The 26,990-nt window shown below is 38.4% G+C and overlaps 3 protein-coding genes across 5 annotated transcripts in view; all 3 read left to right on the top strand.

Moving 5' to 3' along the window:
- Positions 1-214: 214 nt before the first annotated feature.
- LOC145822264 (uncharacterized) lies at positions 215-19,533 on the top strand. The gene is made up of 4 exons (XM_082918884.1): positions 215-714; positions 802-1,384; positions 1,545-1,647; positions 19,482-19,533. The coding sequence occupies exons 1-4, from the start codon at positions 328-330 to the stop codon at positions 19,531-19,533; spliced, it is 1,125 nt and encodes a 374-aa protein (XP_082775010.1). The 5' UTR covers positions 215-327.
- Positions 18,885-23,426, top strand: LOC114283067 (putative protein phosphatase 2C 27). 2 transcript variants are annotated; one of them, XM_028225898.2, is made up of 5 exons: positions 18,885-19,185; positions 19,744-20,005; positions 20,368-20,562; positions 21,686-21,891; positions 22,742-23,426. In XM_028225898.2, the coding sequence occupies exons 2-5, from the start codon at positions 19,814-19,816 to the stop codon at positions 23,295-23,297; spliced, it is 1,149 nt and encodes a 382-aa protein (XP_028081699.2). In that variant the 5' UTR covers positions 18,885-19,185; positions 19,744-19,813; the 3' UTR covers positions 23,298-23,426. The 2 variants fall into 2 exon arrangements, with proteins under 2 accessions (XP_028081699.2, XP_028081698.2); XM_028225897.2 differs by having other exon boundaries at positions 18,896-20,005.
- Positions 23,427-26,022: 2,596 nt separating this feature from the next.
- The window catches only part of LOC114283069 (F-box/kelch-repeat protein At5g42350), a 2,995-nt gene continuing 2,027 nt past the window's right edge, over positions 26,023-26,990 (top strand). The window contains exon 1 of one of the 2 annotated variants that reach the window (XM_028225899.2): positions 26,023-26,366. The gene's annotated coding sequence lies outside the window, so the exon portion shown is untranslated. The remainder of the gene's footprint in view (positions 26,367-26,990) is intronic. The other variant, XM_082922365.1, reaches the window with a different exon arrangement.

Below are 26,990 nucleotides of genomic sequence, written 5' to 3'. Positions count from 1 at the left end.
GCACGGCCGTATGTATGCCCACCTGTGGGTGTGGCCACACCGCTTATCTATCATGGTTCCTCCCGCTCGGTGTCTTTTCCTTTGCCGAAGAACATCCCTGCGCCCTTTGTTGATATGCTGATTATGATCCGTCCGAGTTCATTACCGGTATGGCATGAGGAAGGCGTTGATAGTGCCGTTTATAGGCCTGACCGCGTAGCATATCAATTCGGGTTTGATCAATGTGCCCCGGGGCTAGCACCTCCTTTATTATCATTTTCAGCGAGCTACGGGCGCTTTAGTCGCGGGCTTGTACACACCGTGCTTCCCATAGCCGGCTCTTTGACGATGCCAGGCTTGAGTCGAGTAGGGGGTTTCACCTCCTCTTTCAGGCGATATTGGCAGAAGAATATCGATGCGTTTATTGCATTTGTCCAGAGCAGACCGACCGTATGTTTGCCTCCGCCGATTTATAAGAAGGATTCTTCTCTTCGGCTACCCGAGAGCCGAAAATCTGACCACATGTACGAGAGTTTCTTCACCTCATCTGCTCCAACTGACCCTTCTGCTCGGGCATCTGCTTCTAGCTTGGCAATTACTTCTCCGGAGCCAGTCCCTTTGGCAATTACTTCTCCGGAGCCAGTTCCTCGGACGACCCGCCTTAAGAAGATGGCTCACAAGAGGACTTCTGATGCCAGTCCTTCCGCTTCTCGCCTTTCCAAAAGGCTTCATGAGGTACCCGAAATTTTTGATTTGAAGCTACTTTCCTTTTTGCGACTATACCTTCTAAAATGAAAACTTTTATTTGTCCATGTTGTGTAGGATCCTGCGGTTGTTGACGTTCTCAGTACCGGGGCTCCTGGCCATGCTGCCTCCCCCAGGCCGGACTCAGACTTGGACGACACCCTTCCTTTGTCTGCAAGACTTGTGAAGATGCGCACCTCTCGTATAGCAGTTATAGATGATGACGATGATGAGGCTGAGTCCTCCGATCATTTTTGTGACCTTATTCCACGCATGCGTCGTCACTGCCCTACCGTAGTTGAGGAGGAGCGCTATCTTGGTGACGAGGTTATTGGGGCTCACCGTTCTGATGTTGAGATTACTGGAGGGACTGATGCCACAGAAATTGATGCCGTAGGCCATGCTTCTAGAAGCAATGTAGAGACGAGGTGCGCCTCTGGGAATGGTGTGGAGGTGGATGTGCTAGAAATCTCTGAGACTCGCTCTGGCACTTATGGTGATTCTCATCCTCCGGTCCTCCTTCCTTCTTCAGGGATGACTGCTACTGTTCAGGCTTTGTCAGACATTGAGATCGATCAGGTGCTCTCTATACGGCCAAGTGACCTTGCTGATGCTAGGAGTCCTTCAGTTGCTCCGGCTTTGCATATTGATTCTCCCTCTGGTAATCTTTCTTTCTGAAGTTTGTCATTTACTTCTATCTGTGAGAAATCTTTACTCAAATGGCTTTCCTGTTCCCTACCTCTAATAAGGCTTTCTTATCTTTTCTTCAGTGTTAGCTGCTAACGGGGTCTTGCCTTCACCTACCTCAGACTCTGCTCCAGTGTTAGCTGCTACCGGGGTCCTGCCTTCACCTGCCTCGGACTCTGCTCCAGTGTTAGCTGCTACCGGGGTCCTGCCTTCACCTGCCTCGGACTCTGCTCCAGTGTTAGCTACTACCGGGGTCCTGCCTTCACCTGCCTCGGGCTCTTCTCCGACTCTCTTTGTAACTCCTCACGGTTCTCCTTCTCAAGGGGGGACACCTGTCTTTGAGACGACTGCCAGAGGTTCCTCATCGCCAGTGCCTTCGAATATTTTGGATCTGAATCTTAGTGATTTCCACATTGATAGTGATGCTTTTGGTCTTTCCCCTTATCGTTCGGCATTCTCAGGCTCGGGACCTCTGCCGGGAGTTACCCCTCCGGGTGGTTCATCTAACCCGATAGACATTGGGGAGATTCCTGAGACTAGCAGCTTTCCGGCCCCAATTCATCCTTCAGCTTCTGGCAAAGTATCATTTCTCCATTATTGGGTAGCTCCTGAGTTTGCTTCAGTTCTACAGCTTGTGCATTCAAGTTACCCGGAGACCTTTGCTTCATTTGCTTGCCAGTGTCCACTCGTTCAGACTGCTCTTCTCGAGTCTTTTGCCACTATCTTATATAGCTTGGACAGGCAACGGTTGTGTGACCTTAATGGGAAAGTAGTCGAGACGGCGTATCAGGGGATCTCTGACATGGAGCGTCACCAAGTGGACTTATCATGGCTTCGGAAGCGCCTGGATATAGCTTCGAACGCCAGTCATCAGCTGGAACTTATGTCTGTGCTTGCCTCTTATCGCACCTCTATAGATGAGATAAAGGCAACTCTTCGTGAACTTGAGTCGGGTTATGCTCGGGCCTTGGAGACTTTAGAGGCACACTCTACTGTTTGTCCTGCAGATGTAGATATGACGGGCAGCTTCTTCGAGGGTGTCTTTAGGAAAGATTGAGTTTTTTTTTATCATTACTTTCTTGCCCCTTTCGATAAAAATGTTTTATCTAGGACAATGCAATGAAATGACAAAATTTTTGTTGTTTGGATATTTTCGCATTGTTTTCTCATTCTACTTGATAAAATATTTATTTCGAATGATACAATGGAAAGAACAATCATATGCACATGTTTATAAAAGCTGAAATATTCTCATTAGTTCTTCAACTTTCTTGGCAAAAGTATAATAGATTCACTGCAAGTGATGGGATAAAACATACACCATAGAGAAAACCAGCTTCTCCATAGCGTAAGGGAAATACGACTTTTAGACAAAGTAAGAAAATGAAAATGAATTTCAACATAGATGAGTCCAACTATGGGTAGTAATGCTTGATAAATTTTGCATTGAGCGGTCCAGTTCGGAAGCCATCTTCAACCCTTACAAGCTTGTAGTACCCACTTGAGCTGGCCTGAACCACCTTGTAGGGCCCTTCCCATTTTGGAGAAAACTTGGGCAAAGATTGTCCTCGCATGATTGGGTCTACAATCTTCCATACTAGATCACCTTCTTCAAACTTCCTTGGTACCACAGTCTGGTTATAGGCTCGGGCGATAGACTCATGATACCTTTCCATGACTTTTGCAGCTCTGTCATGCTTTTCCTCTAACGCTTCCAATCTGGTGGTTCGAGGCTCCAATACCATCCCCGAGGCGAGAGCCATTCGAGCAGATGGCGTTTCCAACTCTATAGGTAACACTGCCTCGGACCCATACACAAGGGAGTAAGGAGTTGCTTGAGTTGACTTTCTCTTTGAAGTGCGATACGCCCATAGGGCTACTATCAACTGTTCGGACCAAGTCCCCCCAAACTCATCCATCATCTTGCTCAGAATCCTTATCAGTGTCTTGTTTGTGGCTTCCGCCTGCCCGTTCCCTTTTGGATAGTAGGGTGTGGATTTGTGATGCTTCACTTGGTAAGTCTCTAGGAGGCTCTTCACATATTTGTTTATGAAGGGAGTGCCGTTATCCGAAAGGATGGTGTTTGGTACCCCAAATCGGCAAATGATATTCTCCTTGATGAAGTTCGCGACTGCAGGCCCCGTAGCGTTCTTCAGAGGAATTGCTTCGACCCATTTTGTACTCAATTCTGTGGCTGCGAGAATCCACTTGTACCCCTTAGAAGATGTGGAGATGGGCCCTATCAGATCAAAAGCCCAAGTATGGAACGGCCATGGCGTTCGGATACTATGCAGGTCTACAGCTGGAGCATGGATCAAATTTCCGTGTTTCTGACAAGTCTGGCACCTCTTCACGTGATGGGATGCATCTGACTCCATGGTCGGCCAGTAATACCCAAGGTGTATAAGTTGCTCGAATAGCCGAGCCCCTCCTTGATGTTCAATCTCGTGGGCTCTTCCGAGGACTAGATCTGACTCCTCCTTGGAGAGACACCTCAGGGGAGTGCCCTCAATACTTCTTCTATACAGCTTGTCCTGATCAAGAAAGTACCGCCTCGCTCTCCTCTTGAGGTGTGCAATGTCCCCCGGGCTCTCAGGTAGTGTTCCCTCTTTGAGATAGTCAATGTAGACTTGCCTCCAGTCAGGGGTATCAATTTCAAAGCAACTCTCATCCTCCCGGATGTATGACTGACACTTGGGGCATTCCTTCTGTAATTGATTCGAGTCCTTCTCCATCTCGGGCCAATAATAACCTTGTCTTTGGATTCTTCTATACAGACTGATATCCCCATCCCCGCAAGACTTTTCATGGATCTGTTGTAGTCGGAAGCTTGCTTCTTGTTGGCCAACACACCGGGCTAGGAATCCGGTACCTCCTCGGAAGTAAAGTTCACCTTGAATAATTGTGAATTGGGCAAGCTTGGCCATAGTCAGTTTTCCAATTTTGCTTCTGAGTTGTTCGAGGACTTCTCCTCTCCAGTCCTCCGGAAGGCCTTTGTCTTCGGGTATTATTGAAGGTTCTGTTCTCTTCTTGATAACAATTGTTGCCTCTTCCTCTGGAATATCAACTCTTGCCCCTAATGTTGCGAGGGCATCTGAAAACTTGTTGTCGGAGCGAGGCACATGCTCTATTTCGACCTTCTGAAATTTGTCAAGAAGCCTTTGGACTGTTGTTCGATATGTGGCCAAGGCAGGCTCCTTTAAGACGAACTGTCCTGAAACTTGCTTCACTATCAGCTTTGAATCCCCCCGGATCTGAATCTTCTTGATACTGTGCTTCTCGGCTGCTATCAAGCCTAAAATAAGAGCCTCATACTCGGCTTCGTTATTCGAACAATGGAAATCCAGTTTATAAGACAAATATAACTTTTCCCCACTTTTGCTTGTAAGGACTATCCTGGTTCCTCCCTTCCCTCCGACTGCTGCTCCGTCAAAGCTCAATGTCCAGAAGCTTTCCTCGGAAGCCATAGCCGCATGCACCTCTCCTCTTAATTCTTCATTCACTGGTTCATAGTCACCACTTGGAAATTGAGCAAGAAGATCAGCTAAGGCTTGGCTTTTGATGGCCTTGGGGGCTACACATGTGATCTCGAATTCACCCAGTGCTAACAACCATCTTGCCACCTTCCCGGTTAGAGCAGGCTTGCTGAGGAGGTATCGGATTGGATCACTTTTAGTAACAATCTGAATCTGGTGTGCTAAGAAGTAATGTCTGAGCTTTTGGGCAGTGAATACCAAAGCTAAACAATGTCTCTCTACCGGAGTATATCGGACTTCTGCTCCTCGAATCTTCCGGCTGATGTAATACACCGGGCGTTCTGCTCCATCTACATCTTGGACCAATAATGCCCCTATGGACTTGGGGGTTGAGGTTAAGTACAACATTAGAGGCACCCCGGGCTGCGGGGCTATCATGGTCTGAGGCGAGGTCAAGGCTGCCTTGATTCTCTCGAAGGCCTTTTGGTGCTCCTGGTTCCACTCGAACTTGGCATCTCCTTTTAACAATGAACCGAAAGGGGCAGAGATCTCTGCAAGTGCTGGGATAAACCTCCGAATATAAGACACCTTCCCGAGGAACTTCTTTAACTCCTTCTGAGAATGCGGGGGAGGCATTGCTCTGATAGATTTGACCTTGTCTTTATCTGCCTCGATACCATGTCTGTGTACAAGAAACCCGAGGAACTTCCCGGCCGTCACCCCGAAAGCACATTTGAGAGGATTCATCCTCATTTTGAATTTCTGGCACCTCTTGAATACCTTCTCAAGGTCTCGGAGATGGTCTTCTTCTTTCTTGGATTTCACTACTAGATCATCAACATAATCTTCCATCTCATGATGGATCATGTCATGAAAGATTGCAGTCATAGCCCTTTGGTAAGTTGCACCGGCATTCTTGAGTCCGAAAGGCATGACTGTATAGAAGAAGTTTCCGAGAGGTGTTCTAAAAGCAGTCTTTTCTGCGTCCTCTTCAGCCATCTTAATCTGATTGTATCCACTGAATCCATCCATGAATGAGAACATCTGGTGTCCCGAGGTAGTATCCACGAGGGTGTCGATGTGAGGAAGAGGGAATTCATCCTTCGGGCAAGATTTGTTCAAATCTCGAAAGTCTACACATACTCTGATTTGGCCATTCTTCTTCTTTACTGGCACGATGTTTGCTAACCACGTGGGGTACTGTATTGGCCGGATGAAACCAGCCTGTTGAAGTTTTTCAATCTCCTCCTTAATCTTCTCTTCGAGATCTGGATGATATTTTCGAGCAGCTTGCTTAATTGGCTTGGAGTTTGGGAACACATCAAGATAGTGGGAGACTAGGTCAGGATCTAGTCCGGGCATTTCCTTATATGACCAAGCAAACACATCTGAGTATCGGCTTATCAACTTTAACAACTGTTCCCGCTTTTCTGGGCTAAGGCTCGAACTTACGAATACCGGCCTCGGTGCATCTTGTCCATCACTCAGATCTATTTCGATAAGTTGTTCAGGCTGAGGCTTCGGCCCATCTTGCATACATTCTGGAGCCACTTCAGGCTTTATTACTATATCATTGTCAGGAGGCTCTTCTTTTGACTCGGAGTCAGTGACTGAAGAAACCGACTCCCCGCACCTTCATAAATAATACACCATCTTGCCTCCTTCTCGAACTTTCATCACCTTCCGAGGAATAGGCGGACTTTCTGGTCTAGACATCGCCCGCTTACTTGATTCTGTCATCGGCTCCTTGTCATCTTTGATATCCTCCCAACGAGGAATTTTGACCCCTCGAGGCTTAGAGGTGGTGGGAACTTCTTCGACAGCCAGTTCGGTGAAGTAGATGGCATCAGAATAATGAGCTTCATGGATCTCGAACGGCCTTTCTGTAGCCTGAATTGTCACCGTCTTCTTTCCCCATTTAGCCTTAACACACTGATGATAACTTGATGGTACAGCCCCATATCTATGCATCCAGGTCCTCCCTAGAATGATGTGATAATTTGCCTCAGAATCGATAATATGGAACTTGGTGGCCGAGCGAATTTCTCCAACGGCTAAATCAACTGTTACGCATCCGATAGTAACTCTCCTTTCTCCACCGAAGCCAGTGATGACTATCGGCTGCTTCACAATGCGTTCTTCAGAGATTCCGGCTTTTTCTAGAGTAGCGCGAGTCATAATGTTGATAGAGGCTCCACTATCTAGAAAGGCCCTTTTGAACTCGACCCCGTTAATAAAAACAGTCACATAAAGCGGGCGATTGTGAGAAAAAGGATACTTTCGATCAGCCTCGGAGAAAGTAATGGCACTAGATTGCTCTTTTGCCTTCCTCGGGATAGACCCCTCAGTCGACATGCATTCCTCATGGTGTGCCTCGGCTATATTAATGATAGACTTGGTGATTTCCGTTCTTGCCTCCCTGGAAAGTCCAAGCTGGTCAAAGAACTGCTTGAACTTTACACAGTCTTGCAGGGTTTTGGCATAGTGATCCGGCTCTTTTTCCACTCTTGGAGGCTCGTAGTTAACCATCTCCTCGGTCTCCTCAAAATAAGATGCCACATAAACATGGTGTCCTCCTCTTCCATAGTATTCTTCTCCTCCTTCTGGATCAAAGGGAGCACTTCCATAGTAAACTTGCTCACCCTCTGGCTCGAGGATGTCGTCCAGATAACAGTCATCGTCATCGAGATTAGCGATAGCCTCGATCATTGGGCCTTCATAAGCTATCATAGCAACATTCTTGCCCTTGTCTCGGTGTTGAGGATATGGTTGTTCTCGGACGTCTTGAGTCCCTCGCTTTTTGAACCTCAATTCGTCTGCCTCGACTTTATCTCTGAAGATTTTCCTGAGAGTCCAACACTTCTCTGTTGGATGTTTCAATGTACGATGGTAGACACAAAATTCAGGGCTCTCACGGTCCTTTTTTGATGGCATTTTTTCAACATAAGGCAATTTTAGCTCTCCGTCAGCCACCCATTCCTTAACTAGAGCTTTCACTTCCTCGATTCCACATGGATAAGAAACATTCCCCTTTTCACCATTATATTGCTTTCTTTTCTGGCCTCTATGACCTCCTCCTTGTGAATTTCGGGTATCCGGGGCAGAGGCAGCAGCAACGATAGGTCCACGAGATGACTTGAAACTAGTCTTGTAACTGGCTTTAAATCCGGACTCCTGAGCCTGAGGAATGCTAATGTTCCGAGCTGCTTCTATTAATGCCGAGAAGGTGGGTAGCTTGTGGTTAACTAGAAACATTTTGTACCTGCTCAATGCCCCTTCTAGACAAATTTGAACCAGATAACTCTCCTCAACTGCTTCATGACAATCCACGGCCTTGTCCTGAAACCTTTTGACGTAGTCAAGGATGTCTTCACTTTCTTGTTGCTTCTCTTTACACAATGTAAGTGTGGTCACCTTCTCCGCCACTTGAAAGAACTTGGAGTGGAATTTGTTAACCATTTCCTCCCAACTTCGGACAGAGTTTGGGGCCAAATTAACATACCAACTATATGCTCGGTCGGTGAGGGACTTAGAGAATTCTCTCAGTCGGAGGACGTGGTTTGAACCATGAATACCTAGAGTCTCGATGAATCGCACAACATGTTCTCGGGCATTTCCTTGTTTGCCGTCGAACTTGATGAACTTCGGCACTGTATATCCCTCAGGGTATGGATAGCTCAGCATCTCAATGGGGTAAGGCGGCTTGACGTCTGGATCAGGCAAAGAGGGTAAGGTCCTCTTGCCCCGTTCGAGATCGAACATGGCCTGCACATCAGCGAGAGTGAGAAACTGTTGAGGGAGAGAGTTTGATGGTGGTATTCCCGGGACTTGGCTTATGTACCCGAAGACTGAGCTAGGGGCGTCTTGGCCATTCTGGTGCTGCGAATTCATCATTGGTGAGGACATTTGACGATACTGGCCATCAGCGCCTATAGACAAGCCAGTTGGTGATGGGATATTGAATTGAGGCCCGTAAAGTCCACCGTACGGCGCCGCTATATCGGGTTGTGCTTGCAGATTTGTTGTCGGCACCAAAGGAGGCCCGCTTGGTGCTTGGGTAACATTTACTGGTGGCGTGACAAGATTAGGTACGGGCAGAGCTCCCTTTTGCGCCATCACGCTCCTTATGTTTTCCTGGACACCAACAGTCGCCGGAGCACCATTCATTACACTAGAAACTCCCCTAGTCACCATTGGATCTTGGCTTGGCACGCCATGGAGCCCGGGCATGGGCAAACTGCCGCCGCCTACTGTGGTTTGAGCATGTGTTACTGTGGCCGTGTTGCCATAAGCCATAGGCTGATTGGGGCCTACTTCTCCTTGGATTTGATTTTGCGCTCCGGCGAGAATAACTCCACCACCAGTTTGATTCCCGTTTGGCGCCGGTGCAAAGTTAGAACTCATCACCAACATGGTGTGAGTGAGATTCTGAAGAGTGGTAAGAATCTCTTGCTGAGTATTCTGAAGTCCTTGAATGGCTTCAAGCAAAAGTGGTTGATCTGGAGTCATGGTTCTGTCATCACCACCATTAGAGGATCCTTGTTGGTGAACTTCATCTTCTCCCGCCATTCTTGTTGGAGTTGTATGGATTCCAGATCTCGTTGAGACCATTAACCAATCCGCCTCCCCAGCAGAGTCGCCAAAATGTAGGAGAGGGTTCAAGAAAGGAGTTGGAAAATTCGAAGATCTTCAAAGATCCTTGAAGAACAACTTCAAATTCTCTAGAATATGATGAGAGGCTTAGATTCTTCAATAATCTCAACTTAGGAACACAACAACAAAGGAGATGATGGAGATAAGAGATTGGGTGAAGAAGAAGGCAAAATGGCTAGAGAATAGAATAATGGCAAGGCTCTCCCATTGATCTCCCACTTTCACTCTCAAGGTTGATAATGGAGAAGGGAAATCAGTTCTTTCCCAAGAGTTAAAAAATCTCCAAAATCCATCCCTTGTAAAGCTATGGGTGGGTGCTATTTATAGGCACCTCATGATGTAGGATGGAGCCCATGTGCAAGGCACATGGGGGATATTCTCTCTAACCACCTTGTCCGAGGAGGTGACCTCTCCGAGGAGGTGACTCCTCCGAGGAGGTGACTTCTCCGAGGATGAGAAAACCCCGAAGAGGAGATCAATCCCTCGGCGAACCCTTCTTCTTAGCCACACCTAACCAATGATCCCCAATCATCCCAAAGGGTCAGGGGTAGTCCCAGAGGACGTCCTGCCGCAAAAATATTGCCGAGTCTCATGGACCCCCCGGGGTCGTGCCACCTCGACCCGGGTATAGGCTAGTTTAACCGAAGAGTGAATTTATCTCCACTCACCGTCCTCGGGATCGGGTCCTTTGTTCGAACTCCATTACGCCCATGGTTCTGGTGCGTAGATCCCGGAAAGCTCCGAGCCCGCAAGTATTCTGGGACTCATTAACGGAGCGACTTCTAGATTGCGTCTGAATCCGTTCGAAGCCAAGTACTTCGGATCTCTAGATTCGTGGGTCCGAATCCTTTCGAGTCCGAGTGCCTCGGATCTCTAGGCTTGCTTAATACCCTTTCGAGTCTGGGCCCGAGTAAGTCTCTAGGTTCGTGGACCCGAACCCTTTCGAGGCTTACAGCGATTCAATCCGTTTGATGGCGATAAATCTGGGCCCACCGATTCTTGGACTTGCGATAAATTCGGGCCCACTAATCTTGGGTTATTGGGCCTAAATAATTTAGTGGGCTCAAATTAGCCCCTCTTACAAGTTTATAGTTAGTCAGACTTGCATTTAGTGTAAATATTATATGATAGATTTATTTTCAAAATAATATTATAATTCTAAGCCTTTATTTGGTATGTATTTGAAATTTTAATTTCAAGGGTTCATACTTTTTAACATTAACCGCATAACTAAACATTACTATAAAATTTTTAAAATTATGCAATCCACCGCCGTCTGTTGGCACAAGTAACCAGTAAGTCTATCAATATAACCCAAAAATTTAAATTAATAAGAGATAGCATACACCTTTTAAAGAGATTTGAATGATAGATTTTCCCTTCAACAGTCATAAGATATGCAGTCTATACAGAGATGTAATATACTGGGCCAACACACCAACAATATCCAAATTTTGGGTCCAACTAAAAGGCATGATATGGGGTCATTCAACTAGGCCCATTTATAAGCATTGGCCCCCAAAACAAGAAAGACATGTGTACTGTATAATTGCTGTCAGAATGGTTCAGCTCTTAGGGCACCCACGATGGGATGGCTAAAAAAATGTATTAAGGCGTATGTTATATGACAAAAAGTAATAAAAGTAGGGTCAAAAAATATTTGTTAAGATGTGTTAAGAGTTTGTTAATTTTAGAGAGTGAGTTGTGGTACAATGGATGTGTTAAGGGGTGTGTTAAGATGTATGTTAAATATATATATATATGTGTATATATAATAAATAAAATAAATAAATAATTTAGTTTAATCAAAAATTTCAAGCCAAAAATTAAATTTCAAGTTCAAAAAAAAAAAATCCCAACATGTAACAAAAAAAAAAAAAAATTTGTCGTTGACCAGTCAACTGGTAACACAAACACACGCTTCCTTTCACTAGCTAAAACGCTAACCACAATTAACAAAGAACTTAACAACTGAAACTAACAAAACCCACTAACACATTACTTAATACTTCCATTGTGACATCCAAACATTACTGTAGTTAGCTAAAATTTGGCCACTGACACTAACACCACCACTAACACGTCCATTGTGGATGCTCTTAGGGCATCCACAATGGGATGGTTAAAAAAGTATATTAAGGTGTGTGTTATATGACAAAAAGTAATAGAAGTGGGGCCAAAAAATGTTTGTTAAGATATGTTAAGAGTTTGTTAATTTTAGAGAGTGAGCGGTGGTGCAATAGATGTGTTAATATGTGTGTTAAATATATATATATATATATATATATATATGTGTGTGTGTGTGTGTGTGTACATAATAAATAAAATAAATAAATAATTTAGTTTAATCAAGAATTTCAAACCCAAAATTAAATTTCAAGTCCAAAAAAAATCCCAACAAGTAAAAAAATAAAATAAAATAAATAAAAATAATTGCCGTTGACCGGCCAACCGGTAAGACCACAAACACACTCCTCTCCATTAACTAAAACCATCTCTGCAAATAACAAACAAGTTAACACAAGTTAACAACTGACAGCTTTAATACGAGCATCTCCAACGGTGAATCAGATTTTTCATCAAATCTAAGTCAAAAATGACTTATTTCACCAAATCTGGTACCAGATGCTCCAACGATTCACCTTTTACCAAATCTGTCCCGGGACAACCGGCTGGTCGACCGGTGAGTGAAATTTTTTTTTTTTTTTGAATTGTCTAAACCGTTTTTATTGAATTTTCTGAACTTTTTCCAGGACGACCGGGTGGTCGACTGGCCGATTAACGGGTTAGGGAAAATTTTTTTTGAACTGTTTGAACTTTTTTTTGAACTGTTTGAATTTTTTACTAGTTGACTGGTTGGTCAACCGGTTGGTATCACCCAAACGGTCAGTAACAGTGATTTGGTGAAATGCTTCGCATGTTCTCAGTTTGATGAAATGTTTGGTGAAATCTCATTTTGATATCGATTTGGTGCAACCGTTGGAGCATCAAACAGTAACTTTTTTACCAATTTTTAAATTTGATGCTGGGTTTGATGAACCGTTGGAGATGGTCTAAGGTGTGTGTTATATGACAAAAAGTAATAGAAATGGGACCCAAAAATATTTGTTAAGATGTGTTAATAGTTTGTTAATTTTAGAGAGTGAGTGGTGGTGCAATGGATATGTTAAGGAGTATGTTAAGATGTGTGTTAAATATATAGGAAACTTATTTATAAGTCCTATTAGGAAAACTTATGCTATATATGGTCCTACTTAAAAACTTATGTTTCCATAAGTCCTGTAGAAAAATTATTGACACATTTACCCTTAATATTAGTTGTTAATATCATAAATAATAGTAAAACCATATATAGGAAATTGAATGTTACTATAAATCATATTTATATAAACGTAACGTAACGTGACACCTACATAAATGTAACGTGACACCTATGAATTATGGTAACATGAAATTTCCTATAAAGAAATTTCATGTTACCATAGATCATATCTATATAAACGTAACGCAACGTGACACCTACATAAACGTAACGTGACACCTACATAAACGTAACGTGACACCTATACGTAACGTGACACCTACATAAATGTAACGTGACACCTATGATCTATGGTAACATGAAATTTTCTATAAGAAATTGCATGTTACCATAGATCATATCTATATAAATGTAACGCAACGTGACACCTACATAAACGTAACGTAACACCTATGATCTATGGTAACATTCAATTTCGTATATAGGAAATTGAATGTTACCATAGATCATATCTACATAAACGTAATGTAACGTGACATCTACATATACGTAACGTGACACCTATGATCTATAGTAACATTCAATTTCCTATATAGGAAATTAAATGTTAATATAGATCATATTTATATGAAACGTAACGTGACACCAACACAAACCAGCAACATTTTCACGTTCAATTTAAAAAAATAAAAGCTCATTAAGTTTGCGAAACATAACGTGACATGTTACGTTACGTTTATGTAGGTGTCGCGTTATGTTACGTTTATATAGGTGTCACGTTACGTTACGTTTATGTAGGTGTTACGTTACGTTTATGTAAGTGTCACGTCACGTTACGTTTATGTAGGATCTTGTGGAATACATTTCTATCTAAATAGAACTTGAGACTCTATAAGAAATTACACAAAACTTAACCTACTATAAATGTCTGAAAAATGACTTATAAATAAGTCTCCCTAAATATATATATATGTGTGAACGCGCGCGCGCGCGTGATAAATAAAATAAATAAATAATTTAGTTTAATCAAAAATTTCAGACCCAAAATTAAATTTCAAATCCAAAAAAAAATCCCAACAATTAAAAATAAATAAATAAATAAATTTGCCGTTGACCAGTCAACCGGTAAGACCACAAGCACACTCCCCTCTGCTAGCTAAAACCATCATTGCAGATAACAAACAAGTTAACACGAGTTAACAACTGACAGCTTTAACACGCATACTAGCAGCTCCACTATAAGAGCAAAAACAGAAAATGGCTAGCTAAAAAATAACAGCTAACACTAACATATGCTCTAACAGTTCCACTGTGGATGCTCTTACATAGAGAATTTTGATACTTATAAAATGGTGTGACTTAATATAATTTTTTTAAACAAAATATTAATTAAAAAATTGTTTATAAAAATAATATGGTCACATTATTTTTTATTATAGCATAAAGGCAAATAGATTTTCTTTTGAATAATTTGAAACATTTCTTTGTTCTTTACATTTATGCTATAACGTTCAAAACTTTGTTCATGTAATCATTTATTTATTATTTTATTTGAGAACATTTTCATGATGTAAGATTGAATTTAATACTTTGTTTGATAAAGAATTATTCACTTATTTCTGGTAAAATTGTGATTCCAACTCAAGCTCCATTAAGTTAATTTTGTTCAAATTTAGTGAAATATTGGATCTGCTATCATTTCATAAAATCTAAAACAGATCATATTAGTTTGATTTTAGATTTAATGTTAATCCGAACCAGATAAAATCATACATACCCTTCCTTGTTTGAAATTGAGAGCAGTGAAATAAACAATTTAAATGCACAAAAGGTTCTAAACATAGAATATGTAAATATTTTTTATAAAAAATTAGTGAAACATCCTTCTTCAACTTTGTGTAATAGAAGATGTTTAAGATATTTTTTTATTAGTTAAGGTCCCTCAACATTTTTACAGAGAAAATTCAACTAAGATAAATTTTGACTGACTCAGAGAAATTTCTCCCTTACTCAGAGAAATTTCGAAATTTCTCCCTTACTCAGAGAAATTTCGAAATTTTTCTGAGTCAGGGCTAAAATTTCTCTGAGTCGGACATAATTTATCTGAGTCGAATTTTCTCTGTAGAAATGTTGAGGGATTTTAAGTACTATGAAAATATTGTATGTTCTTTATTTTATAAAATTTTAATATCAAAGATCTTAAAAAAAAAATCTTTATTTTTTTATCCTTCTATGTGCATGGCAAAGCTAAGCAGTAAAAAAAAATCCAATAATAATTAAAACAACACTGATTGATAGTTCGAATCTGAGTTTGTCCGAAATCGCTTGAATTTTGGCTTGTCGGTCGTCCGACTAGTCATTCGGCGAGAAGGTGATAGTCACGGTTAATACGGATGACAACCGCAATAGACAAGTGTTGCACCGATTGTCTGGGTAGTGGTCAGGGGAGTCGACTACCAATCACAAATTCAAACTTTTGGACAAACTCAAATTTGAACTGCCAATTATTTTTCTAATTAAAATGTATTTTGTTGGGGCTGGCTTCCCTCCAATCAGTGATTGGATTGAAGGGTACTGTTGGACCCGTGGAGATCCATTATGGGTCCGTTTAGATAATTTGAATCGTTTAACGTGTAGAATTCATCGAGTAATATATACTTGTAAAAAAATCACATTTATAAGATATCGATAGCTACGTAATCAAAACAGTTTTATATAAAAAAAATAGATAGTGAAAAAATAAATAAATCTGATCCGATTAGATAGCTATCGATGTCTTATCAACGTGATTTTTGATTTTTTACAAGCATATAGTGCCTGTTAGGTCTGGATTATTTTGAGGAGATTATAGCTTTTGGCTTTTTGAAAGCTATTATAGACTGTTTGGTTGACCTTAAAGGGTTCAACTTCAGCTTCCATAGCTTTTTTTGAAAGGCAAATTCTTTGGAAAATCATAAGCAGCTGGGAGCTACTTCTGCAAGTGGATTATACGGAGGGGGTAATGAAATTACTTAAATATCCTTAGTATTTGAAGGTATTTACTCTTATACCACAATATATATATGTGTATATATATATATTAACCTTATTATTCTCGTTACTGTTCACTGATACTCATAGAGAGAGAGGGGCGATTTCCGACGAGTGATCGGCGATTTCCGGTGAGGCTCTCATCTCTCCGTTGTGATCAAGAAATCCTCTAATTTCTCTGTTCATCACCTTCCTCCCATCTCCCATCGCGATTGATAGTGAACAAAAGCTCATTTTTCCGGTGAACCAGGGTGCTCTCTCTCTATTCGGCATTGTGCCGTGTCTACGATTTTCGACTAGGATCTCGAGTTGTTATCTCTCTATCTCTCTTTCTTTCTTTTATGAAGCAGAGAGGCAAAGCCCTAGCATCGCGATCGACCTTCCGTGCTCTCGCCAGCTTTGCAAGATAGGCTGACGGTCCAGAGCGATCCTCACCACTGCATCTGCGATCTCAAACCAAAGCGATCCTCATCCCACCCTCATCTCCTGATCTGCGAGATACCCTGTGGTTTACTGCTGTTGCGACCACGATCCGCGAGATGTGAAACCCTAGCCACCGACGACGGTAGCTAGGGTTTGTTAAAAAATAATAATAATAAATTAATAAAATTGGTATATTTTGTAATGAACTAATAAATTAAAAAAATAACAATTTTTATATTATTTCTTGGTATTCTAATAAAAAAATTAATAAAAAAATCACATTTTTAAAAAAAAATTAATGAATTAATGAAAAATTAACTGATATTAAGTTAATTATGAATCACAATTTTAATTTAATTAATGAAAAATTAATTGATGAAAAAATAATTTAAGTTAATTAATGAAAAATCAATATAAATAAAATCAGAACATTAATATAAATACATAAATATTATTTGATATTAATTATAATGAATTAATAAATTAAACAAAATTAACATAGAAAGAAGAGAAAAGAAAATAAGGAGAAAAAGAAAAGAAAATAAAAGAAAATGAAGGAAAAGAAAAGAAAATAAAAAAATGTTGTAAATAAAATCACAAATTTTATATTTTATAAGGGCAAAACGGACATTACACAGTAAAAAGTTATTTTATAATTTATTCAACCAAACACTACTCTACTGATTAAATCTATAATCTCACAGCTGCACCAAACATGTTAACAACTTATATTTAAAGTTATAATTTATAATTGGGTGAATTACGCTAATAGTCCCTATATTTTGAGGCTTGTGTCACTTTGGTCCATAACTTTTCAATTGTGACACATTTGACCATGAATTTTGAATCTTATTCCAAATAAGGACAATTGAATATATCATTAGATTTTTCTAGGGTAAAATCGTCAATTTGATAAAATATAAACTAATTTGACAAAAATAAATGTCAAACAAATATTTTTAAATTTTTAAAAATTATTTCTACCCACTAAAAATAACATTATGTAAATTTGATAAATCTTTTAGATATTTATTTATTTTTTTACCAAATTAATTTTTATTATGTGTTTGGATGATGATCATATAAAATTAATTTTTAAAAATTAATCATGTAATTTTTATTAATTTTTTATCAATCTTACATAATTTTATCATTGGTGAATAAAAATAATTTTAAAAAAATTAAAAATATTTTTTTGATATTTATTTTGGTCAAATTAGTTTATATTTTTATTAAATTGACGATTTTGCCCTTGAAATTAAATAATGGTATCTTCAATTGTCCTTATTTGGAACAAGATTCAAAATTCAGGGTCAAATGTGTCACAATTGAAAAGTCAAGAACCAAAGTGATACGAGTCCCAAACTATAGGGACTGTTAGTGTAATTTGCCCTTTATAATTTGTTAAATTATAATTTATAATCACTTTTCTACAGTTACACCAAATAGGGCTATAGTACTCGATGAATTATATATATTAAACAATTTAAATTATCAAAATGAGACTTGTAATGAGCCTCTACGGATCTAAGAATACCTTCCAACCAATCATGGACCTGAGGAAGCCCATCTCATTTTTGCTTCATATATCAAGTCATGACTCACACTTAACATATACTAAAAACTTAAAAAGTTAAAAATTCACTATTCTATTTAAATCACATCATCTTATTTAAATTATATCATTTTTTTATTACATCACTTCAAACTTAACTCATACCCAACTTATATTTCATAAAAAGTTAAAAAGTACACTTATGTAAGGGTTGTTTAGTCAAAAAGTCACTTCAAACAACCCATAAACTAAGGCTAAGTTTGAGGCCTCGCTTGGGAACAGACTAATTTAGTAACTTTTTGGCTATTTGGCTAAAAAGGTAGGTAAAAAAAATTTGTATGTTTGTAATGACTTTTTGGCTAATTACGAAAAGATGTGCAAAAAGTAGAGAGAAAAGAGAATCTTTGACTTTTTTGTATGAGTTGTTGGCATTTTGGCTAATTTAGTAACTTTTTGACTAATTGGCTAAAAAAGTAAGTCCCCAAACGGGACCTGAGAAGTGCAAAAAAAGTCAAAAAGTTAAAAAGTTACTCAAAAAGTTAAAAAGTTATCACTATTTATCAAAAGTCAAATATTACAGCTACACAATTCTCAATCCTAATTTTTCCTTATATACTAATTTATACAATTTTTTAATACACATTTTTCTATAAAAAGTCAAAAAGTTAACCCAAACAACTCAACTTTTTAGTCTAAAAAGACAAAAAGTACACTTATGTAGGACATCCCAAACAACTCCTAAATATGTGTACTTTTTGACTTTTTATGAAATATAGGTTAGATATGAGTTGGGTTTGAAGTGACGTGATAGAGATGTGATATGACTTAAATAAAATGATGTGACTTAAATAAGATAGTAATCTTTTGATTTTTTTAATTTTTTTTTTTTTTATTATGACAAACCAAGCCTAAGAAAAATCGTTATTATTAGGACTTTTGTCAAAATTTAATCAATTATTATTATTTTTTAATTTTAATTTTCAGGTTTCTTGAGAACCTTAACAAAAATATAAAAATAAAAAGTCAAATTAAAAAAAAATAATAATAACAAAACCGACAAAAAACAAAACCGATTGTTCTCGGATTAAAATGGACGGAACCAAACGAGGCCTTAACAACTACTACATCTCTTGCTTGACAGCTCCATGATGAACCGGGTTACCTAGAATCACCGGTTTTGGCATCGTAATTAGGAACAAACTTCTCTCTCTCTCTCTCTCTCTCTCTGTTCTCTCTCTAATCTCCATTTTTGCTACTTGGAATCTCTCCTAAAAAAAACCCTTTTTTCTAAGATTTCTCTTTCAATCGCCTTCTTTTTTGGGTGTCACAACTAGAGAAAGGCAAAAGGATAGCAATCATCATCGTCGTCGTCGCCTGTGAGAATTTTCATCTATTTTTGGGGTTACATTTAATTCGATCTTATCCGAGATTGTGATAAAATTGTTGGGTTCTTTAGTTTCTTTATATCAGATTTGTGAACTTTTTGTTTTTCTGCCGATTTATCTGATTAAGTTCCTGATTTAGGTCAAATGTTTAATATCTGATCTGGGTTATATTCTTTGGAATTGTTTAGGGTTTTATAGTTTTGTTTTCTTGTTAACAATTACTACACGACAATAACTAGCTGAGGGATTGGATCATTTTGGATAGTCTGACATGTGAATTAATTCAGTTTCGGTATTGCTGGAGATTTGAGAATTAATGGTTTCGGAAGATTGAAGTAAGAGTTGCTTGGTATTTATACTTTCCATAGACAGTTTGATATTTGAAGAATTGCATCCGGCAAGGCTTAGGGTTTTGGTGTAGATTTTGGCATATTTTATGATTTTTAGTTTGCCTCATTTGGGCCATTTGGGGTCGACTACTGATATCTGGAACTGGGTTTGTGGACAATATTCAAGTTTATGACTTTGAACAGTGATTTGGAATTACAGGAGTATTTGTGTAGAAGTTGTTTGGGTTTAAAGATTCTTTTAGAGGCTCGGAGTTGTTATCTGTAGGAATATGGCTGCGGGTACTGATTTCTCGCGTCCATTTACCGTATTAGAAGGCAATTATAGTAAAGACAGTGTACCTGCCGAGGAAGATGAAATCTCAGAATATTCAGATCATTTGAAGCAAACGATAAAAGAAAAACCTCCACAGCATCTATCAGTTGATACGGTAGCTGCTACAGAAGCGGCTGCCACTAATTTGGTAAGTTAATCCTTTGAAGCAAAATTTGCATCATATTGCTACTTTGAGCTTGTATTTGTCTATTTGTATGTCTATCAATTGGGAATGCCATAAGAGAATTATGTTTTCAATTCAACTTATCAAGCATTCAGGTTTAAGTTAAACTCCTCACCCCAACCCCCAGTTCCTGCTTTAAGTTATGTTTGTTTGGCTTCTGATGATGAAAAGTGATTTTTTAAATTCATGACTGCCATCTGAACTCAGAATTGGGGATTCCAAATTATTTGTTTATCCTCTTCCCTTACTTTTTTACTTGAATATAATCTATATATTCTTTTGATACAATATTTAAAGCACTGCAACTTCATTTAACCTTTTGTTAGGATTTTGATTTCGGGGATGTTGGCATTGAGTCACTGTCAGATGGAAGATCAGGTTTTTGCCCCGTGTTTCGATCAGGAAGCTGCGCTGAGAAAGGACCCAAGGAGTACATGGAGGATGAACATATATGTGTAGATAATCTTCATGAATATTTAGGTGCAACTGCAGATTTCCCTTCCCCAGGAGCTTTCTATGGTGTACGTAACCAAAACACTACGTTTTTTAATTGAGTGTTGGTTCTTCTTTTAAATTTTATCACTATGTATTTCTTTTATAGGCAGGATTATATAGTGGGTCCTTACTTGTCCACCCTCCCAGCACCCATTGGCTGTAGTAGGACTGGGTTATGTTCCTGCATGCATGCTGTTTAACCGCTAAAACCTGTTGAAGGAACACTTCTTTCTTGAAAGATTGCCATTGCCCTAAATAGGATTTTTGTTACTGATTTTAGCATTTGATCATTGCTTTTCCTTTTCGGAGGGAGGGGAAGGGGACATTCGACGTGGCAGTTTGAATTAATAAATTTGTGTCACATGCATCAAAGAGGTGCACTAGTGAACTCAAGGTATTTATTTTGGACAATCTTTCACGAGTCGACATCATAAATTGTAACTATGGGGTGTTGATCATAACCATTTACACAAATCACAGGTAGGTTATTACTTTAGGTGGTACCGTTATTACTTCAATTTCTTAAAAATTTAAGTACATCATCAATTCTCAGTTTCATGGTTAAGTGAAAAAAAGAGAAATGCTAGAGATCCGCAATTTAGAACCCACAATGACATGACGAGCGAGTTGGGCCTTACATGGTTGAGTTGAGTTTGTGATGGTTGACATGTATGATATATCATGCCATGTCATTGTGGATAAATTGCGGACAAATCTTTTTTTGTGAAAATTTTAGTGGGAAGGTGGCACCTTTGTTTCCGAGTGCTACTTCTGTTATGATTTTTACCGTCTGTGTTTTAGATGGGTCCCCCACTAAAAAGGTCATATCCAGTGCTCAAGGGTCTCGCTTGCAAGAGGGTTTAAGAGAGATAGTAGGTAGGCAGCCTTACCCCGTGACTCAAATCTGCACCACAATGCTGGGAGTGCATAGAACTTGTCATCACAGCAGTTCATGACCACTATATGGGACCCCCACTATAGAGCTTAAATTTGACTGCAGTAGTTTGGTGCTACTGCACCACAGAAAAGTTGTTTTAATATACTGAAAAGTCACCTGAGATACAATGATTTAATGGACTAAGTATTCAATCTTTTATTTATTTAGTTTATGTTTTATACAGTTTGATATTCATTATTTTATGTTGCCAGGTGTTTGATGGCCATGGAGGAACAGATGCAGCATCGTTTGTTAGAAAGAACATCCTTAAGTTCATAGTTGAGGATTCCCAATTTCCTGTCTGTGCAGAGAAAGCAATTAAAAATGCTTTTGTCAAGGCTGATCATGCATTTGCAGATGATAGTTCTCTTGACATCTCGTCTGGCACCACTGCTCTGACTGCTCTCATTTTTGGAAGGTATTGAGCTCTAGATTTGTTTTTAAATTTAAAGTTTTCAAGTTTTTCCTTTGGAAATATGACTCGGGTAATTGATTTCCATTTCGTTTTATGAGAACCATTCGGGGAATCATTTATTTTAAAGAATAGAACTATAGGGAAGGAGGGAAAATGGGGAAGCCGGGGTAGTTTCTAGGTACATGCGGCCATATCCATATAAAGATATGAGACTATGAATGCTGGATTCCAGAAGATATGAATCCAGATATATGATTTTAACATCAGGTGAATAGTAAAATTCTACTCCATTTGCATGCTGCTGCCGCTGTTGTGTGAGTGCACGCTTGTTTGTGAGATAGAATTTATGGAGTTGAGAAATGGAAGCTCATGAAGTTAAAATGGTTAAAAGTTCTCTTTTCACGATATTTCATCATGTAAAATTCCATATGATCATGGTAGAAACCAAACCAGTGTCCTGCATTGACTATTTAGTTCCTGCATGGTGTGAAACATGAACATCACAGCATTATTAAAATAGTATCATGTCAAATAACATAGGCATCGCAGTGGCTACTCTTTAGCAATAGGGGTTATGTTTCGTTGTTTAGTTTTGCTTTCATTTAGGAATGAAAGGAAACACCTTTATGAGATGAACATAATCTATATCTCTCCTTTGTTTTGGTTGTGCCAACAACTCTTTCTGACTGACAGTAACTTGGCAGTTTACTGGCATATATTAATTGCCTGCTGTGTTGAAGTTTCTACATGGCTAGAGTGATTGCATGTGAGATGTCTTGGGACCATCATTGTTAGCGTTCTTCCCTGGGGGTTTAGGGGTTGGATTATTTTGACTTGGTTTTACTCTTTGCAGTACAATGCTAATTGCCAATGCTGGCGATTGCCGAGCTGTTCTGGGGAAACGAGGTAGAGCAATTGAGTTATCAAAAGATCACAAACCCAATTGCACATCTGAAAGTCTAAGAATAGAAAAACTTGGTGGAGTTGTATATGATGGCTACCTGAATGGCCAATTATCTGTGTCACGTGCACTGGGAGACTGGCACATGAAGGGCCCCAAAGGTTCAGCTTGCCCCTTAAGTGCAGAGCCAGAGTTACAGGAGACGCTATTGACTGAGGAAGATGAGTTTCTAATAATGGGCTGTGATGGCCTCTGGGATGTACTGAGCAGCCAAAGTGCAGTGACAATGGCAAGAAGAGAACTGATGATGCACAACGACCCCGAGAGATGCGCGAGGGAACTGGTTAGGGAAGCACTCAAGCGCCAAACCCATGATAATCTGACCGTTATTGTGGTTTGTTTCTCCCCAGATCCTCCCACTCGTATAGAGACACCTCGATGTCGAGCTAGGAATGTATCTGCTGAAGGGCTCAATTTTCTCAAGGGTGTATTAGACAGTAACTCATGAGAGAGCAGATTGTTGGGAGTTTGATATTTGAATTTCATTCTTGTACATTTAAGGTCAGTCGTGTTGTACCCTGTATCAGTTAGAAGATTTCATTATCTAATTTTCTAGCTAGGTAGACTTTTCCTCCCATCATCTCTCTTTCTTTATTTTATTGTACTTATTTTATTTTATTTTATTGTTTTATTGTTTTGTTTTGTATTTATGAGCCTAGTTATCAATAGTTATCAAGTAATTAAAATACAAAATTTAACTTTAACCGCACACTACTTTCCAAATATTTTGGATTAGAGAGGATCTCAACGCCCCCCAAGCGAGCATATTATGGGGGACTGTTAAGCACACCCGACAAGGATCAAAGGGGATCTCGTTCTCCATAAAAATGGAGGCTTCATTCAAAACGATACTACAAAGGTTTTGTCATGCATACTGACTGGCAAGGAGTTGGCAAGCTCAACCAGAATAGGAATTACAGTTTTGAGTTTTTATGTTTCATTTAATTGGAATATAATTAATTAAAAAACATATGAATTATATATCTGTCTCTCATAACAGATCAAAAGGCTTGATAATTTGGCTGCACACACTATACATAGTATGTTGAATCTTTGTCTTGAATTTTAAATATGATTAATTTTGCAATTTTTTAATTGAACATCTTTGTAATTTTTTAATCTCAAGTATGTTACAAGGATACGCACCTAAACAATAGAATAATGAGGATTTTTATAAATTATCAACCTAGAAAATACTTGAAATGCTCTCTAGTGAGTGGTCTGGTTTCCCAAAATACTTTGTCAAATATCATTGTTTTTTCATTTTTTAATAATTTGAATAAGAACATTGGTAGCAATTAGCAGCTAGAATTTGTGATATGCGACAATGGGTCAAACGTACGAGTCTTTCGCTAAAAACGAGTGTTTTTTAAATCTTATTTTCCAATATAAGAGAACCATTTTTTTATGTAGCTCCTGGCCTTTCATATGGAGCCATTAATTGAACATTTTAAAACAATGAGGCAAAAAGAAACCAAAAGAAAAGCAAGGAAAATGACAGAAAAGGTAATGGCACCAATATTAATGTTATTATTTTTTATGGGTAGATAATTTTTGAATTGTCATCTCTTTGGCGTAGGCTAGGTTCGACATCTCTTAACAAAATTAAAAAGTTATTATTCTATTTAAGTTATATTATTTTTAAAAAAATTATATCACCTCTCTACCACATCACTTCAAATTTAGCTCATATTTCATAAAAAATTAAAAAATATATTTATTTAAAACATTTCAAAATCACATCTTAAAAGAGAAGAGAGAGAAAGAGAAGACTAAGAGTGTGCCTGAGCCAAGTAGTCGTTGTTGGTTGGCATCTACCCTACCGCACTGAATGGGGAAAGTAAAATTAGGTAGCTCCAATGGCCTAATCATCAATCTCCAATTCCTATTGTTGAGTCATATTTGGGTCCACCCCCAACCTACCATACTTATTATTATTGAGTCGAATTTTTTTTAATGACCTTATAGTGATTTTTCTTTAATGACCTTAAAAGTGTTTGAATATTATAAATAAATAAAACAAATTATAAATTTATTATAAAAAAATCATTCTAGATAATTTGAACTCTTTATTATTATCAATATTTTCTCCATCACTTTCTGTATTTTACATTCTACACATGAATATAAGACCATGGATTAACCTGATTTACTCAAATTTCAAAATTTTCTAGATGTGTTTGCATCGTATATGTACCTTAGGGACTGCTGATAAAATTGATGAGAAAATTCTTAATTATTATTTAAATAATTGTCATTGGCCTTAATAAACATGTATGCCTCCGTTTGGGAAGTGGGTTGGCTTTTTGACTTTTTGGCTTTTTTTGCTATTTTAGCCTGGGCTAAAAAGCTTGGTTTGGGAAGGACTTTTTAGCTTTTTGGCTTTTTTGACTTTTTTTGTGAGAGAATAATGTAATGATTATAGGTTGGATGTGATGTTTTGTTTGTTATGGCTAAAATAGCCTATTTTATTTTTTGTGGCTAAAATAGCCAAAAAAGCCTGAAAAAGCCCTTGTCAAACACAGGCTATATAATAAAAAAAATATTTAAGATGGAGAATTTTTTTTATAATCCATGATATTAAGATTTAATAAGATAAATGACATATAATATTTGCATAGGGAAGTGATTGAGACTCCCTCCAATCATCACCCCCACCACCCCCCACACACATGTGGCGAGCGGGGATTGGAGGAGAAGGAAAAAGAAAAAAAAAAAAACTGACCAATCAGAGAAAGAGGGGGTCAAAGGGGGTGACTCATTGTGGGGGTCTAACTCATTTTCCTTTTTCATAATAACTAAGGTCCTTCCACATTTTTATAGTAAAAATTTGACTCAGAAAAATTTTACCTGACTCAGATAAATTTTAGTTTCGATACAAAGGAATTTCAATTTTCGCAGAGAAATTTTTATCAATGAACTTTAACTAATAAAAAATATATTTTAAGTCTCTCTTGCTACTTAATTTTCTCATAATATTAACGTAACTTTTATTAAATAATTTTATAATTTCAATTTTTTTAATTAACGTGACATAAAAGACGATTTGGGCATAAAAAAAAGAATCTTTTTTTAGACTTTTGAAGTGCATCGAGATGTTGAAAAGTTGATCCAACGGCTACAAGCTAGCTTCGCATAATTTTTAGAAAAAAAATATAGGTGGGATGACGCTCCTTTTCCTTTAGAAAACTAGAAAAAGAACAAAACAAAACAACAAAAGGCAGAGAAAGAAAAGAAAAGAAGAAGCTGGAGAGAGAAAGAGAGGGGCTGAATCGTCGCTTCGCCTGCTTTTATTAGCAGTGAGTGGTGGTGTGGTGTGTGGCTTTTCGAAAAATTTTCCATTTGAGATTAGGAAGGAGTGTATTACTTGTTCTCTACTTACCAAAATTTCATTTGCTGTGATAATCATTTAGCTCCAAGTTCTCCAATCTTCTAACAAGATTCTCTGTTAATGCTCTTCGATCTCATCTCAGATTCGACTACAATAATAATAATAATGTATATAAACAACCCAAAGGTTTGTTTACTCATCCTCAATTTCACACCCTCTCGATCGATCGATCGATGTGTCTTCATGCATATACATACATGTAACAGACTAGTAACTTTGCTATGTGATCTTGCTTTGATGGTATGGAATATGGATCTGCCATTTCCAATTTCAGTGCTATCCCTTTTTTTTAGGGCAACTCGATTTTTTCCTGGTGTACTTGATTGCTAATACATTTTGTGCTTTAGATTTGTTTGGCTTTTGAGAATATATGTTTGAACTTGAAGATTTCGTTTTCCTTTTTTAAGTTTCAATAAATAAATTGAATCTTTGAATATTTCATTGTTTTGGATCCATACACCTGGTGTGTCTCCCAGGGTGTGATATGAAACCTCTCTTTCCTTTTTCTTTCTTTTTTTTATGTTTTATTAATTTTCCGTAGAATGATTTACAAGGAAAAATGCTAATTCTTTAATTTCATTCTGAATCTGTGTTTTTCTCAACAAACAAGCAGACAACAACGTTTCTTTCATTTACTATGTTATACTTGCTCGTTTGTGGAATCCTATCCAACATACAATAATATTTCTATTCATTGCCCATAAATTATATACCTAACGGGTTGTCGTTTCCGAAAAGTGAATGTGTTTT

The sequence above is a fragment of the Camellia sinensis genome, chromosome 3 (assembly GCF_055761805.1).
Source record: "Camellia sinensis isolate YWXY chromosome 3, ASM5576180v1, whole genome shotgun sequence".
NCBI classification, from domain to species: domain Eukaryota; kingdom Viridiplantae; phylum Streptophyta; class Magnoliopsida; order Ericales; family Theaceae; genus Camellia; species Camellia sinensis.
The sequence above is the reverse complement of the archived record's forward strand: the minus strand, read 5'-3'. Positions and strand labels throughout refer to the sequence as shown.

Excerpts from the sequence above, each read along its gene's own strand:
- LOC114283067 (XM_028225898.2), top strand. The coding sequence starts at position 19,814 with ATGGCTGCGGGTACTGATTTCTCGCGTCCATTTACCGTATTAGAAGGC. Across the intron at positions 20,006-20,367 it reads AAGCGGCTGCCACTAATTTG|GATTTTGATTTCGGGGATGT; the intron begins GTAAGTTAATCC and ends ACCTTTTGTTAG. Across the intron at positions 21,892-22,741 it reads ACTGCTCTCATTTTTGGAAG|TACAATGCTAATTGCCAATG; the intron begins GTATTGAGCTCT and ends TACTCTTTGCAG.
- LOC145822264 (XM_082918884.1), top strand. The coding sequence starts at position 328 with ATGCCAGGCTTGAGTCGAGTAGGGGGTTTCACCTCCTCTTTCAGGCGA. Across the intron at positions 715-801 it reads TTTCCAAAAGGCTTCATGAG|GATCCTGCGGTTGTTGACGT; the intron begins GTACCCGAAATT and ends CATGTTGTGTAG. Across the intron at positions 1,385-1,544 it reads GCATATTGATTCTCCCTCTG|TGTTAGCTGCTACCGGGGTC; the intron begins GTAATCTTTCTT and ends ACTCTGCTCCAG.